The sequence below is a fragment of the Bacillus rossius genome, chromosome 3 (assembly GCF_032445375.1).
Source record: "Bacillus rossius redtenbacheri isolate Brsri chromosome 3, Brsri_v3, whole genome shotgun sequence".
Lineage (NCBI taxonomy): Eukaryota > Metazoa > Arthropoda > Insecta > Phasmatodea > Bacillidae > Bacillus > Bacillus rossius.
The window spans coordinates 113,455,693-113,473,902 of record NC_086332.1 but is presented as its reverse complement, the minus strand read 5'-3'; the positions used below and the strand labels follow the sequence as shown (position 1 = coordinate 113,473,902).

Sequence of the window (18,210 nt, the reverse complement as noted above, 5' to 3'; positions counted from 1 at the left end):
CGCGATTGACCAATAACAGTAAAATAGCGGGATGAGATGACCTGGTATCTAATGACCTTGATTCTATCCCCGCAGTTTGGACGCACATCGAAAGTAATATATCGATGCATCGTTGAACATCGAAAATAATCGATGTATCAGATTGATTCAATGTACTAAATAGAAAATATCGATATTTTGATACATCGATGTATATCGAGCATTGCTGTATTATAGTATCATAATGACTTTTTATAAGTGACATTTTTTTAAATTGTGTGTTAAGTGTAGTGACTCGAATTTTGAATTAATAACTACCATTCTGGTTAGATATTTTGGTATATTTACTGAGTTCTTGTTTTTATTTTTTTTTAGTGTGAAATGTCTGATTTGACCGCCGGTATTATTGTAATAGGTGACGAAGTATTGAAAGGTCAGGTTATGGACACAAATTCTCATGTCCTGTGTAAACGACTTCGTGCCTGTGGAATATCTGTGCGGAAGGTAGTTGTAGTTGCTGATGATACTAGTGAAATAGCAGAAGAGGTCGTTAAGTTTTCTAGACTGTATAGTTTTGTTTTCACTAGTGGTGGAATCGGACCTACACATGATGATGTCACTTACGAAGGTTTAGCAAAAGCTTTCAACGAACCATTGGTTTTTAACAAAGAAATGGCTAGAATAGTACTTGAATTTTATCCGGGAAGCGAACGGAGTGTTAAGGAAAATCCCGCATTAAAGATTGCTCAGGTTCCAAAATCTAGTGAACTCATTTATTTAAACGCGAATCGATCTACGAAAATTTCTGATAATTTTATTAGTATAATGCCTGTCGTACGTGTCTCCAATGTTATAATTTTGCCAGGTATTCCCGAATACTTTGAGTATGTAGTTAACCATATCAACCCCCTTTTAAATGTTGCTAGCAGACGTACATTCTACACGCTACACTTATACCTTAATCAAGATGAAATATTCGTGATTTCTGCTTTGAACTCATCTGTGGATAGATTTAAAGGCCTTGTGGTGTTCGGTTCTTATCCTGTGTTGGGGCACAAGTACTATGCCACAAGGATCACTATTGAGTCAGTGTCAAAGCAAGCTGCTTATGATGCTTTCTTGTATTTAGAATCCAAAGTCTCTGAAGGGTCAGTTGTGAAGTGGAATAATGACCCAAGAAGCAGTGCAGTAGAAGATGTTTATAATATTGGCAGGTCGTCTTTCAGTGCAAATCTTTTGCAGAGAGTGGCTGAATCTACTAAGGTAACATTCTCTTATAAGAGTTTTGATAATATAGCCTAGTAAATATAGAGGACAGGGGCACATGGAAGGTAGGTAAGGCAAACAAAAATTTTAAAATGCATTTTTTTAATATCCTTACTTTTTTCTTAATGACTAAAAAAATGGTGGTGTAATACTCCAAGTAGTTACGGAAAAACGTCCGTTTTGATGGTTAGGTTAAGTACATACAACAATTCAATTGCATTTATTGATTTACGGTTGGTATATAATTGTTGTAAACACTACCTGTAATATAAATATAGTGGCATGTGTTGTGCTTTAATAGTGTAGCAGTGACTATGTTCCTCTAGAGATATCCCTGATCCTTGTTACAATTTGTTTAATGAAATAAAAAGATTTTCTTTCTTTTTCATTCGAGAGTATTATTGTCCGAAAGACGAAACAACCGCACCCAATCACTTTCAATGTTTTGCTCACTCATTCAACACGTATATCCGACTGTCGAGAATTGCTCGCAGCTCGGGCGATGAGAATTAACGAAGACTAGCGTAGGTTAAGTCCTTCAGTAACGTTTTACTGTGAGTACACAAAATCAGTGCGGCCTCAAACGTGGCCGCACCCAGCGAAAGTGAATTTCGCCATGAGCCGAAATGCCGACGTCGGTAGCCGTAATTTCTAATTTTAAAAAAATGTCCCAAAAGTTAAAAACAACACATGATTAAATTTCTATCTTCGGCCTGGCTCGAGCTACCGACGTTAAATTTTCTATTCCACAATTACTACATGTTTCGTGAGAAGCCACCGAACGCGCCCTCCTGGTGCGGCGATCAACAGACGACTGGTGAGATCATGGCACTGTGTCCTTCACACAGGGAGGAGAAGTCACATGACCTCACTGACCAATCACACACACGCTTCATTCACACTTACAAATCACAAGCCAATAAGAATACACGACACACCTTGAAAACAGTTTTCTACACACAGAGCCAGGGACTTTACATCCTCGTTCTCTCTCCCACACCGTGAGACAGTAGTTATCACTCAGTTCCCACGCAGTGACGAGATATCGTTACAGTCTCTCTCTTACTGGGGAATCACTGTTTCGTTCTCACTCGCCCTTACAGGTCTCTTATGCCTCTCTCTTTTTACACATCACCCCAGACACAGTCCCTTGTTCTAGAATCATTATGCAACATCTGCATTCTAATAAAAATGTAATATATAATTATAATACAATATTCAATTTTAAATAAATAACAGAAAAAACTTATTAGGTACACATGATATTAGGTAGGTAACTATAAGTAGCAAAGCAAAGTTGAAAGGATGACAGAAGAAACATGATTATTAAATAATTATAAATTCAGAATAAAATATACTGGCAACCTAACCCATTCTTAGTAACACTTTTATTAGTAGAAAAGGCTTGTATACTGCAATGCTACATCCTGTTGTCGCCACCCTACTGTTTAATTGGAGACTATTCTAGTTGATACCGTATCATTATTAATGATGTAACCAAGATGGCGTCGCATACATCATTACCATCCCTAGTTTCTTTCGGGACAAGCGCGGGAATATGGGGGTTTTGGGTGGGAAACTTTAAACACACTATTTTTCACGTATTTTATTTTTCACGTATTTTATTTTTCACTACTATGCATTTTTGGTATCATAAACTAGACTATAATCCACCAGCTCTAGTCTATTTTGCGATACCGCGGTATCACATAATAGAATATACCAGGTGGGACTATATTCTACTTCACGATAAGGAGTAAATGTTTTGAAATGTCTCACATTCAGAATATTCAGTATCTCTATTGCAAAGTAAAATAGACCGGGTGGGACTGCATTTTACTTCACGATACTGAGTATATAATTTTGAAATGTTTCACGTTCAGAAAATTCAATATCTGTATCACAAAATAGAATATACATAGTAGAACTGTATTCCACTTCACAATACCAAGAAAATATTATTTCTTAACATCTCACTTTATTCGGAGACTGAATAACTTACTGCGAGAACACCTCTAACTTCTATACCAGTACCGGTATCGCAAAATATAATAGACTGGGTAAGACTGTATTATACTTCACGATACTGAGAAAAAAATTATTTCAAAATGTCTCACTTTCAGAAAATGAAATGCGGGTATTGCAAAATAGAATAGACCGGGTGGGGCATTCCATATCAAATCAACCAATAAAATATTTATTTTAAACTTTGAGGTTTTCAAAATATATCATTTTTGGTGATTGTGTTCTACTCATCAGTATGACCAATAATACAAAATTTAAATTTTTTTGACCTTTTGTTTTTGATCTATAAATAAAAAAAAAAGATAGTTTGTAGAAACATTTTCAAATTTTTAAAAGCATGTAACTCTAAAGCCAGTTTGTCTTAGAAAGCTCAAATTTGTACCATTCTCTTAAGAATAACAAGGGTTTTAATTTGACATGTGTGTATTGCATGATTTTATATATCTATCAAAACGTTCCTAATAACTGGAGTTTTTTTAATTTTCCAAAATATTTTAACTCAAAAACCAAAGGTGATATAAAAAACAACTTTTTATTTTTTATCGGCTAAGGTATTACTATCTCATATAAAATAATCATAAATATCTGAAGACATGTTTAGACCATTGGTTGATTTGGTGTGGAATGACCTGGGTGGGACTGTTTTCTACTTCACGATACAGATTTAGTATAGTGACTTTTCATCATTGTAATTATTTAATTTCCATTATCACAATATAGACTAAACGGGGTCAGACTATTTTATATTTCATTATATCAAAAAAAATTTTAATCACGAAAATTCTTATTTCATAAAAATGAAATACCACTATTGCAAAACAAAGTAGACCTTGTAGAATTTTAGTCTCCTTTACAGTATCCTCCACGTATAATTTATTAAAATAAAATACACAAAATTTTTTTACAAGTGACCTACGATCACCAAACCTTTCACTTTGTGATTATCACATCAACAATTTCACTACTAACGTACAGGAAAACAAGCCATTTTTATATTACATATTAACTTAGATTCACCTAACCAAAGTAAACAAAAAACACACAACACTTCTCTCCCCTAACACATCAAACGAAATTCACATAAAATTACACATCATAAACATTTAAAAGCCATAAAAAACCACTTTTCTCAGAATTATGACAATCGTTTTGTAACTATTTTTCTTTTATATTATAAACTAGCTGCAATACCCGGCGTTGCCCGGGCTGAACACAGTGTGTAGTAAGTAATTGTCTTAATTTGAATGTCAAGTGTGAAAATTAATTTATATCATTTTCAGATCCCGACAGACGATGTTCTGCCAGTTTATAGTTATTTACCTGGTCTGTATGTAATTGAGACTTTATAAAGCAATATAGAAAAAAGCTGAAAAATAAGAGATTACTAATATTGAAAAGATTCCATTATCTAGCTAATGCTCGGCCTGCATTGCAATGCCTCATTCAGTTTTGCTTTGTAATATGTTTGAAGTAGTTCCACATATACAAATCATCTATCCATCTCTCTATATATATTTATCTCTATCTACATCTATATACATCTATGTTTCTCTCTATCTCTATTTATCTCTTTATATCTACATATATACTTCCCACTATCTCTATATCCTTTATATATGTCTCTATATAGCTCTATACATCTATAGGTATATCTCTTTATCTAACCCACTAGCTGACCCGGCGAGCTTCGTACCGCCTAACAGTCAATGAATGTCGTGTTAACTTTTGGCTAAACTTAATTTAGGATTTTATTAATGTAATAAAATGAATACTGAAAATTCAATTAAAGTACAAATATCAAGTATTTAAATAGCGTGTCAGCATGACATTTGCTTTAATAAAGCTATGTATTTTGCTGCATGGGTTGCACTCGGGTTGATTCTCTTCAGTGAAGCACTTTGTGGTACACAAAATTTTTCGTTTTGTTATCAGGCGCAAGAACAAATGAAGCGGCTGGTTTGCCGACACGTGAACATGCCACGTACCATGAGAAAAACATACATTTTCTAGATTCAGACGTTGAAATTTCTTCGATGAAGTGTTCCAATTGTAATAACGTGGCATCTCTGAGTGAAGCAACGTTCGTGCAAACGGATCGCTTTGGCAAATCGCAAAGAAACTTGTCAACATTGTCGCTGGAGGTGATTCAGCATGCTGAGCAAAATTCTACGCGGTGAAATAAACTCGTTGACATTCTCCAGATGCACCGCCAAATGTTCAACAGTGGGATGGCGTTTGTGAATAGAGAATGAAAATCTACGCCAAATCGCCTCATTGCAGTCCACATATCGACCAACTTGATAGCGCGTAATTTCATAGTTGGTATTGGATGTTTGGTTGCCAAAAACCGCCATAACGCTGCCTTTCGCAATGCATTTGATGAACTTCACCGAATTGCAATACTCAACGTTGCAATGTGTCTTGAATGTTTTGGAAAGAAGTGGCGAATATGGAATAATCCAACTGTTGTCGACCATGAAATTATTTCCTTTCACTTTCATGAAATTTCAAGAAATTTGATTAATTTTAATGATAAAAGTAAACAACACACCACAAAATGGGTAAAAACAATTGTCCCAAACATGGCGTCGACAAACGGTATAGAGCTTTAGTTTTTCTTACTCTCTCTACTTTATTCGTTAGAATAGCTTCGCGGCAATTGCTTAGAGGACATAAAGAAATAACACCTACAGTTTGTACATCTGTAACTTTGTATGTCTATGGCCAACCTGCGTGACATGAGCTGTCAATTGTTGAAGATGGCGGGGTTCCAAACCTAATTTATTTAAAAATTATTTACTTTTTAATTCTATCAATATTTTAATAGTTACTCTGCTATTCAGGGCGTAGACAAATTCAAAAAATCATAAAACATTAAAATTGGTCCAGTCGTTCTTGAGTTATAAATGGTGTAACTAACCCAACTTCGTTTTATATATAATTTTTTTCCCCTGGAACAGGATTAAAAGTATCCTATGTCCGTCTCCTGGTTCTAAGCTACATCCCTACCAATTTTCATCCAAATTGGTCCAGTCGTTCTTGAGTTATAAATGGTGTAACTAACACGACTTTCTTTTATATATAAAGATTTATACCAATTTGCCATTCCTCCTTTTAATTTATTCGTTATCATGAAACATGAACCTTCACTTTCCTGCTCTTTACTACATTCATAACCACACATTCTCTCTCTACTTTGTACCATTATTAATAGATTCTCACTTTATTGCTATACAACCTAATACATCACTATCTCACTCACATCACATTCATTACATCACCTTGTTTACACACACCGAGTCCTATTATTGATGCTCGTCCTTTTTCTCTCCACACGCGTGCCAACCTCTGTCTCCACAATTCTCATGCCGGGTGCCAACTGACACATATCAACAACACTAAACATAACACCCTTCCCCCTTAAGTGATTAAATCCTTCATCTACCCTGGTTTGACCGTTGCCCTATTAGGCCTGGTACTACTCAATGCATCGCCTTCGTGTGTTTGATTCCCCTCACGGCAAGGGCGCTGTTGTGGGTTTACAAGCAGTGGCGCGCTGACCTCAAAACCTCTGAACTCTTCTTCCTCCTCTGGTGATTGCGGCCGCTGCCCCGGCGGGCGCCCCTGCTCTGCTCCGTTAGGCAGCCCTGGAGACCGCCCTTGCTCTGCTCTGTTGTGCTCCCCTACCTGCCACTCCACTTCAGCGCTGAAGGATCCTACCGCGGATCCTACCCTCTCACCCCCTGCTTCTGGAAGACTCTTGCTAGCATCATTTCCAGGAACAGCATACCTACAGCGCAATTGATCAATGTGCCGTCTCATGTAAACTCCTTCACTTGTTAACACTGTATAAGAAAGGGACCCTGTTACGCCCACCACAACAGCAGGAACCCATTTCGGTCCCCTACCCATATTCAAAGCGAATACCAGGTCTTGGGAAACAAACATCCTTGGAGGAACTGGTTTGGTCTTCTCCTCTTGCTTGCTTTTCATTTCTTCTACAAAATCAGGATGCACCCTGTCCAGGCATGTTCGGAGTCGCCTCCCCATGAGAAGTTCGGCTGCGCAGGCTCCGGTTACTGCGCACGGCATCACATGCTGCGTTAAAAACATCCTTGCCAAACGGTGTGGTAAGTCTGCCCCATCCATCCATTTAAGCGCCTCCTTCATCGACTGAACCATTCGCTCAGCTTGACCATTTGACGAAGGATGGTATGGAGCAACCTTGACCAGCCTAATACCATTGTTCCTTGCAAAACTTATGAATGCAGCAGAGGCAAATGCAGTTCCGTTGTCACTCACAATAACATCGGGAATACCGTGGGTTGCACACAACGTACACATTTTGTACTCTCCCAACTCTGCACTGAACACATCAGGAAAATCATTGACCGAGTCGGAGACCGAATAACTTACTGCGAGAACACCTCTAACTTCTGTTCCTAGTGCCTTCATCCAGTTCCTACCCAGGAGCGATCGGTGGTGCCCCCTAGACACAATTAATGGCAGTTTACTCTTCCGCAATCCATACGTCACGTCAACTTCACAAGTACCCTGCGTCTCTATAGCATTCCTACTGTAATCCTGTAAGATCACTGTGCTCTTCTTCAGTGCCGGTGACCCTGGGGGTAGATGTTTGAGAAGGTGGATTCATCAACAATTGACACTCCCGCTCCTGTATCTAGCTCCATTTCCACTGGATAACCTCCAATAAACACTGTTGTACCAAACTCAGCAGCCCCTTGCACATTGACGTTCCAAAGATGATACACCTGGTCTTCTGTAGAGCTTGGAATGCTTTTCACTTCCTCCTTCTGCCTTTGCTCCACCTGATTTACGTTGCCCTTGTTCTTATCAGCCGCCTTTGCTCTGCAGACCTTTTCAAGGTGGCCTATCTTCTTGCAGTAATAGCATTCTACATTTATAAAACGGCATGCGGCCCTGAAATGTTGACCACCACAACTTGCGCACTTAGGTGTCTTAGAATTTAAGTTACGCCTAGGTGCATTGTTCCTGTTACTCACTTGGTCTACCCTCACAGGGATGTGTTCCTTCCCACAAGTTGCTTCCTGTGCTACATAATCACCACGAATGTCACGAGTGTTCTGGTATGCAGCCTCGGCAGCAAGGGCCCTTTCCTGGGCTTGGGCGAATGTCAAAACAGATTCAGACAACAACCTTCGCTGCACAGTTTCATCCTTCATACCGCAAACAAAACGGTCTCGTAGAGTAAGGTCAAGGTTATTGCCGAAATTACAATGTTCGGCCAGCCTTCTCAATTGGGCAATATACTCCGCCACAGTTTCATCTTCCCGTTGATTGCGACTGTGAAATTTAAAACGTTGATAAATTTCCGATGGTGTAGGCGCGAAATGGTTTTTTAACAGCGCCACTATCTCCTGGTACGTTTTAGTGGCTGGAGCAGCTGGTGAGATTAACGACCTCACAACACTGTACGTTTTTGGGCTACACACACTTAAGAGAACAGCACGCTTCTTCTCGTTACTTATGACTTCATTAGCTTCAAAATAAAACTCTAAGCGCTCTGCGTAGGCATCCCAGGTCTGTGGATGCGCCACTTCAAATTCTTCAATGTTACCCAAGTTAGTCATTATGCTGGTTGTATGTGATACCTATCTATTGTATCCCATCCTCGTCGCCAGTAATAGGTTCTCACTTTATTGCTCTACAACCTAATACATCACTAACTATCTCACTCACATCACATTCATTACATCACCTTGTTTACACACACCGAGTCCTATTATTGATGCTCGTCCTTTTTCTCTCCTCACGCGTGCCAACCTCTGTCTCCACAATTCTCATGCCGGGTGCCAACTGACACATATCAACAACACTAAACATAACAATTATATTATTTCAATATAAATAAACATGACTTTCCTCATTTATTGTGACTACTACACTCATTATTCCACATTTTCAATAAATATTTACTATCTACTTAATGATTATTGTGTACTTATTTATTCAGTTTATAATATTATTCAATTCTGTGTATTAATTGACTCCTCCTCATATAACCAACCGCTACTATCACTCCAAAACTCTCTATCATTCGTTTTTTTTCCCCAAGGTGCTATTATGTCTTTCACTGTTGCCAATACTACGTATTATATTTTCCTTCGTTCCACCATTCAATTTATTATCAGTGGCCAACTTCCATGATGTCATTCATTTCCCCTTGTGATTCTCAACGAATAGGAATCCGGTATCGAATATTAGAATTGACCCTTTAATTTATACTTGCTCCTTAGAAATACAGCATAGCCAAGGCTGTTTTAAAAAGACGGAGACCTTTAATGTCAATATGTTACAATACTTTTACACCCTAATTGGTTTTCCATTTCAAGTGAATATTGAAAATATTGACCAGTGTGTTTAACAAAAGAAGGTAATTGTTCAGTATTGTATATTGTATTTTAACATAAAATATTTAAAAAATAATTCCTTTTTTTTTCAGCATACAGGCATAGGTAGATTTTAAAGTACATACATATATCTTCTGGAAATATTGTGGAAATTCCTATAAACTCCTAGAACATTTTAAGAACTTAAATGTAGCTGACATAACATCCTATATGTTCGTCAAAATAAAAAAAAATTGAACATTTTCTCATATTCCATGCAGCGAAAATATTTTTACTGTTTTTAACTTAATGCATCCAGCATTGAATATCTTAACGAATTTCGTATTTTACCAACTAAGGTAGTTATGCAATTATTTTTTACCTCCAAACACTATTTTTCATATCTTGCACTAATATGTAGTCATGAAATTTTTTTTTAGCCATAGGGTTAAGGTAATATTAAGATAATTATTAATAAATTCCAACAAATTTGATACTAATAAAGTTTTAATTTTTATATCTTCAACCTCTTTTTATTATAATAGTTTGTTTCATCAAAAGTTGTTTCAGTCCAATGTTTTAAATAAAGTTTAGGAGTTTTACAATACCTAAATTATAATGGATTTGAAAGTATATCTATTAAAAAAGTAATGACATTTTCTCTTTCTGTCCTTGTTATTTTGACCTCTTGCAGTTATGATTTGTGATATAAAATTTATTTTGACAAAAGTTTTCAACAATATTTAAAAAGTTGAACAAAAATAAAAATTTATTTGATAGAGTACATGGTATGGAAGTTTTATTATTTTATTTCACCCCCAGGTTTTTTAAAGCTTGCAGTAATGGTTTGTATTATCAAAAATTGTTTCAGACAAAAGTATTGAATAAAAATTATAACATTTACAAACAATTAAAACTGATTTGATAATGTACCTATTAAGGGAGTTATGATTTTTTTTGGTTATTCTACCCCTTGCAGTAATGGTTGAACATATAAAAAATTATTTCAGATGAATGTTGTAGATAATAATTTAAGGTTGTACCATAAAAGAGAATGGATTTAATAGTGTAAATGTTACGTACTAATTTGATATTTTTTTGAATATTCTACCCCTTTATGATTTTAACCCCTGCAACAATGGTTTTTCTTATCAAAAATAGTTTCCAGCAATATAAATTAGATAAAAATTATAAGTTTTACAAACAATATGAGCGGATTTAATAGTGTAACTAGTAAGGGAGTATTTTTTGTTTTGTTTTTAAATTCTAGCCCACAATTTTTTAACTCTTTGCAGCAATGGTTCATCTTATCAAAAATTGTTTCAGACAAAAGTATTAGATAAAAATTATAAGATTAATATATAATTTGTACGGATTCGATGTTTCTACGAAGGCAGTAATGATTTTTTTTGTCCTACAACCCTTGTTTTTTCAACTTCTTGCCAATATGGTTGGTCGTATGAAATTCTTTTTCAGACAAAATATTTTGGTATTACTCCTATGAGTTATAATACGTTCAAACAGATGTGATATTTTCCATATTATGGGAGATACAGCGATTTTTCTATTTTTCAAAAATCTTCCCCATTTCTGCCCCTTTGGTAGAATATTGCCCTTTAACGAACTGGACAGAGATTTTCCAATACTAGTTTTTATGTATCAGTTTGGAAGTGATTTGTAAAAAAATTGTGACAGTTATCGTGGCCACAAAATTGTGGTTGTGTGTGTGTTTGTGTGGGTGTGGGGGTGGGTGTGTGTTTTTGTTTTTGGTGTGTGTGTGTATATATATACATAAACTTTTAAGGTGACAATGGTTTTGAGGTCTCGGGACCATTAAACGAAAAACAAAAATTTTCCGGAAGTCGCACCATGGTAACTGCTATAATAGGTAGTATTTCTTTGAGATATACCTAATAAACAAAGGATTTGAATATTTTTATGAAGTAAAACTGTATAATAATTACCATAATATATTTGATTTTGAAAATATGTACATATAAATCTTTGAGGAATATTCCTGGAAGCCATTGTTCTGTGTAATATCTCCAATTGTATTTTAACATAAAATTTAAAATAAAGTAAGCAGCTGAATATGCTACTTTTTATCCCGGAAAAATGCATGGCTTCTGTGGGATAGATCTGGAACGTAATTCTGTAATTATATATGTATGTATATGTATGTGTATGTATATATACAGGGGCGCAACAACTTAATTTCCAAAGGGGGGGGCAATATACGTTTTTATAAAGAATCATCGATCCCCCCTAATGAAGCGGGGGGTCCGGGGGTCCTCCCCCGGGAAAATTTGTATTTCAAGGTGGAAAATGGTGCTATTTAAGCAGTTTTATTATCTAAAAATTGATTACACAGCACTTTCTTTGCCCCCACTTCAAGGTTTCAGAGGGGGGGGGGGGGGCAAAATACCCTTGCCCCCCCCTTGTTGTTGCGCCCCTGTATATATATATATATATATATATATATATATATATATATGTATGTGCATGTATGTATGTATATATTGTTACGATTTACCGGGTTCGTACAGGATAGCCCAATTAAAGATTTTATTACACACACAGTTTTATTTATTGCCACTATTTACATTACTAGCAAATAATTTAAAAATGCCAATTAATCAGTTGTACTTAAAAATGTTTCTTCCTCAGTCACTCGTTTTTACACACAGCACACCTCGCTGTGCCGCACCTCTGGCGGTACTCTCGCCGCAGCACCCCTCGTGGGTCTCCGCGGCGGGACTCCGTCGCCGCACTCCGCCGCCGCCGCCGACACTTGCCTTCGCCGAGGTTCCGCTTGATGCCTCGCTCGGAACTCCGCCGCGCCCGCGACACTATCGCCCGGTAACTCCGCCGCGGGAAATCTCCCGACTCCACTCACTCACTCATTCACTCCCTGCCCTGGAACCTTCATCCAAGGACTTCGCCACTCTGCGGCACCTGCGGCACTATGGCTCCGAATCTCCGCTGTGGGAAATCTCCTTCCTGAACTCTCTCTCTGAACTTGCCTGCTGAGGCAGACGTTCTCTTTTTATATATCAGCCGCAATTTCTGGAACTCACGAGCGCGGCTGGGGCCAGTTGCGTCATTCCACGCCGACACGACGGCAGAAATCTCTTGAAACACGTGTCGGCGGCTCGTGTAACTCCGCAGCTGTCAGGTTTCAGATATCAAACTAACAGTGCCGCGCGGGGGGAGCGGAGGGCTGGAGGGAGATAAAGCAGCGACCCAGGTGCGCACTGCACATCTCATGTTACGGCGGCATGTTTTGCAGCCCAGCTAGCTCTGCACCTGCGCGTGATGCAACCTTGCTCAAGTTCGTAACAATATATATATACACACACACACATTCATTCCTAAACCACTCATCCAATTGCAATTCAACTTTACACACTTGACCTCTGAAACACTAGGAAGATGACTTTTTAGGTGTGATTTCGAAAAATCACTCCTATCTCCCGTTCTCACCCCTTAAAACATAACTTCGACACTACTTGATGAAATTTTGTTGACTTTGCATTCAAAATAAGAATAAAATTACTTTCTATAATTGATTAATAAAAATTATGTGGGTCACTTTCTACATGAAACAGAGTTTTTGTACTTTTTTTGATGAAATCGAGCACACTTAGCCTTTAAATTAAGGGGAAAATTACTGTCTTCAATAATTTAGAAGAAAGGGGAATGTTTAAAAACCACCCCCATCCCTCTTTTCCCCACTTTAAGGCAGCATGTTTTCCTCTTTTTGTAAATTTTTACAGATGACATTCAAAATAAGAAGAAAATTACTGTTCAACTTATAATGTAGGAAATTTTGTAAGATCACTGCCTAAATTAAATTTTGAAAACCACCTCATCCCCTTTTTCCATCCCGTAAAGCATAATGTTACATATTGTGGTGCAGGGGTTTAAATTATGTAAAGAATAGTATAAGTCAAATAAATAGAAGTAAATAGAACACAGGTACTAAAGAATTTTGCGATCAATAAACTAAAATCTCTTCTGAGAAGGGGGAAAGGGTGGTTCATTCTACTTTCCTTATCTCTTTTTGTACTCGCTTGGCAAGAGATATCTAGGTACTCATTATAAACAATCTTAATTAACTAAATACTTTAATACCTGGCTCTAAGGATATAGTTTCTACATGCCATACAGGATGTCTGGAGAGAGATGAGAGCCAAAGGTTATACAAAAAATAATCACTAACACTAGTTTTCAAACAACTAACATTTATCTAAACTAACGAAACCAAAATTATAACATGTTTCTAGTTAGTCTTTACATAAAGAACAGTTAAAATTAGGGGACCTTTCATCATTAATCCAGCTACACTTACTACCCGTACGACCAATGAACAAGAGAGTGTATCAAAACCTTTACTCACTGTAACTTTTACTAGCATTAACGTTAGCTTAAACAGACACATTACCTACTGCAATAGTCTTAAACTAGAGACACTTACTTCGACAAGGGAGTCCCATGTATCTACAATTCCCGTTCTCGTAAAAACCTTCGAATTCTTCATCACGGGCCACAGCCCGTGCAGTAGGCCCTACATCTCAAACTCCCGAACTTGTTTCCACCGACCACCGCCGGAGTGAGCCCCGAGGCTCCCACTCACTCGCACTTAAAAGCCTAGCTGCCCCTTCCAGAAGGATTCGGCCTGCCGTACCCAAATTTAGCAATCGGGGTACAGACTCGGAGTGGGACCCACGTTGTTCGGTCTCCGACCCATAAACGTCAGCACGAGGCAGCGCCGGACGCACGGCCGAGTATGTGGGGCGCCAGCACAACCACAGCCCGCACCCGCCAAGTGCTCCAGTTTCCGAGTGGTGCCACCGTGCAGCTGTGGCGACACCCAACCAGCCTGCGCTAAGAAATACAGACATTTACAAGCGGCTATACCGAGAAATTCGGAAACATGACAATATAAATAAGGAAATTTACTTTTCCTCTGATTTAAAAATAGCCACCCTCCTCTCCTGTCCACTTGAGGTTTCAGAAACCACCCTGTCCTCCTTTCCCATCCCTTAAAATGAATATTGATATTCCTTTATGAAATTTTGCACACTTGGTGTTAAAATTAAGAGGTAGATGACTGTTTGTCCAATTAAAAAAAATGTTCTCCCATCCACGATGTTCATACGAGATTTTTAAAAAACCACCCCAATTCCCCTTACTAGCCTTAAAGCAGTATGATGATACTTCTTGATGAAATTTTGCAAACTCAACATTCAAGTTGAGAGAAAATTGTCTATATTGAATTAAAATTTACCCCCATAAAATTATCTCTATATGATAGCAAAAAAACACCCCCGTCTATCTTTCCCACCACTTAAAGTATAGTACAGGTACAAATTGATAACAACAGGGATATTTGAAGTTCAAAAGAGGAGAACAATTACTGTCTACATCAGAATTTCATAAAAAAAGGTTTATTGAATAGGTACATAATAGTTCTAAAACCTACCCCATCCACCTTTCACAACCCTTTAAGGAGAATTCATACCTTAATGAAATTGTTTACACTTGATGCTTAAAATAAAAATATAATTACCCTTAAACCAACCTTTCTTCCTGGCTACGTGAAATTTAGGAATAACTATCTCCATTCCACTTCTTTACTCCTTAAAGCAGATTTTTTTTGCTCTCCTTAGTGAACTTTTGAACAGTTCAGTACAAACGAAGGGGAATTTTAACATCCAATTTAAGAAAAAGAAGTTCACTGAAAACATGAGATTACAAAAAAACAACCCCTATTTCCCTTTCTTACCCCTGAAAGCAGTATTATCCCTCCTAGATGAACTACTATCCGCATATGATTGTAACAAACAATTAATTGAATATATGAGAAAATTGAAACACTCCTATTCTCCCGCTTTTCCCCCTCCCTTCCACAGCATCCTGTTCACCCCTTGAATAAGATTTTGGGCAATTCTTGGTGAAATCTACACACATGACATTCAAATTAAGAGGTCAATTATTGTCTACATCGAATTAAAAAAAAATCCTCTTCTCCCCGTGTTCAGCCTGGGCAATGGCGGTTACTTCAGCTGGTATATTATAAAGTTTTGATATAAACTGGGTACACAATAAGAAATACTGTCCCTTGGAGCAATTGTTTCGTATGATGTATCCAACTGTATTTTAAGGTAAAATATTTAATAAAGTAAGCAGTTGAATGTGTTTGTGATGCCAAACTTTACTATAGCCAAAATATATTTTATAAATATGAATTATATAACATTGGGTAATATTATCAAATCACAGTTTTTACAAAAAATTAATAATACATTTCTGAAAGTAGTATTTTTTTTTTTCCGAAACTAGAGATGTTCCTTTATTTACCACGAAAACAGTGTGTATATATTCCTACTGGTTTCTGAGAAATCACCGTTTATAGCTTACATTACAATACCTATTCTTTGATGCAGTCATCACCATATTTTTTAACGTTCTTATATTTGGAGAAACATAGGATCGGCAAACCTAACATTGACAACATTCGATTCAGAAGCCGTGTTTGTGCATGTTCGGTAGGAATTGCAACGTAACACAGCAACCTCAAGTTCATTCCGTTGCCCGGACAGTTCCAAAGTTCACATAAGGTTACAGAAATTTGCAGCTCGCACGAGCAATTCTAGTAGTAGATAATAACACGCATAAAAGATGTCCATATCGTCTTTCATAGACTTATGTGACGGAGAAGTTAGAGAATAGTCGAGCTATACTAACCTTACCAACCGTCCACAAAGCTTTAAAGTATTTTGAAGGTAGCTAACCTAACCTAATCTCATGATTTGACTAAAGTTCTCCAAAATTTAAACACACAGACACATACGGGAAAGCAAAAAATTGCGGCAGCCGCGTCAGTGCATATGTATTGTAATGTAATTTATAAACTAGGATTTCTCAGAAACCAGTAGGATTTTATCAGCACGGTTTTAGGGTTAAAAAGGGAAAACCTATGGTGACCAAAAAAATTTTTTTTTTAAATTTTATTATTTTTTTTCTGAAAAAAGCATGACGTAAGAATCTTACCATTTAAGGATGAGTTGAAAATTCCAAAATATAGTAGTCTCCTGTTTATCAGGTTTAGATGGGACCGGACCCTGCCTGGAAGTCCAGATTAAAAGTAATTTGCCTTACAATACGTGTAAAACTATAAAAAATCTCTATTTTTTTCTTGTGCACAACTTTTCCCACTGCTTTTTTTTAGTTTTTAATATTACTTTATACGTTTACCTAAGTATAATCTACGAAAATGAGTAAATTCTGCCTTTTATAAATCCCATCCGAATGTCCAAACTAGCGGGCCCAGATTAGCGGGACACTCCTGTAATGAGTGCCTGAAATTGTACGTGTCAATTATTTTTCTGGCATGCTACATAGAATGTGGATTAGTGTTCTCTTTCATGTTGTGTGTGTTCTGGAACTGAGTTTTGAATTGCTGGTGTTGTTCCGCCGTGTCCAGGTGATAGAGAACTGTTTGGACCGCTACGACTCGTCGGAGCTGTTTCTCAGCTTCAACGGGGGCAAGGACTGCACAGTGCTGTTGCACCTGGTCAGTGCTGTCTTCCAGAAGAAGCATGCCCACAGCAAGAGCCAAGCATTGAGGACCGTGTACATCCAGTGCAGCGACCCCTTCCCGGAGGTCGAGTCCTTCATAGCCGAGTCGGCGGAGAGGTGCGGCTCGCGAGCTAGCTGGGGCACTTCATTTCCCCCCATCCATTCATTTAGCACCTCATCAGTCGTTGCCTTTCATCCTCTTTGTGACCTCGACGTCAATGAGACGTTACGCCCGATCCATTTCTTTTCACTGTTTGTTTGCTCTGTTTATTGATTTACTGTCTTAGATTTAATCAAGAACAGATTTATGAAGGAGTGTTCAAATGGATGATTTATAGTGGTAATAACAAAGCAAAACAAAGAAGAACATTTTTTTCTTATCAAGTTAATTCTTACTGGTTGTGTCTTTGGAAAGCTCACTTTGAAAAGTCCTCCGCCTTCCAGGGCACACATGCAGTTTGCAGAGCTTCATACAAAAGCATGCAATTTGAAAACTGCTAACTTATCAGAGAGGGGGTATGTTTATGTGTAGCATTTAAGAATACGCTGATGGCAGATGAGTGTTTTTGTTTCTGGATTTTTCGTTTCCAGATTTTCTTTTTGAACAAATGTTTAGAAGAGTGAAAATGCCTAAAAACACGGTTTTTCAGAGTAACTTTTAGGCTTGAAACATCTGCTACAGATTCTTTAAAGCACTCTAGGGACTACTTGCATTATACCTTTATATTAATTACGCCACCATATAATGTTATGGTTACCACTCAGAAGTGGCCCTATGCACAACTAGAAGACTGCATGCCAGTCCACAGTCGTGCTCTCAGGGGAGACTCCGCGCTTGAAGCACTAGCGAGCGTCACACTCATCATCCAGCCTCACTAACACAGATACAGCCCTGACTGGGGGAGCCCCTTCAATTGGTATTACAAAGCTTCATAACATTATTTTAATTTTTGTAGTAAAAAATTTATTTTTGGACTTTCAGGGT

At 37.5% G+C, this 18,210-nt stretch overlaps 1 protein-coding gene across 4 annotated transcripts in view; it reads left to right on the top strand.

Annotated features, from left to right (window-relative positions):
• The first annotated feature begins 222 nt into the window (after nt 1–222).
• LOC134531160 (FAD synthase-like) overlaps nt 223–18,210 on the top strand; it is a 51,246-nt gene continuing 33,258 nt past the window's right edge. For 2 of the 4 annotated variants that reach the window (XM_063366781.1, XM_063366782.1), the window contains exons 1-2: nt 223–1,242; nt 17,131–17,342. In XM_063366781.1, the coding sequence (XP_063222851.1) occupies nt 361–1,242; nt 17,131–17,342 (1,094 nt within the window). In that variant the 5' untranslated portion in view covers nt 223–360. The remainder of the gene's footprint in view (nt 1,243–17,130; nt 17,343–18,210) is intronic. The other 2 variants (XM_063366783.1, XM_063366786.1) reach the window with 2 other exon arrangements.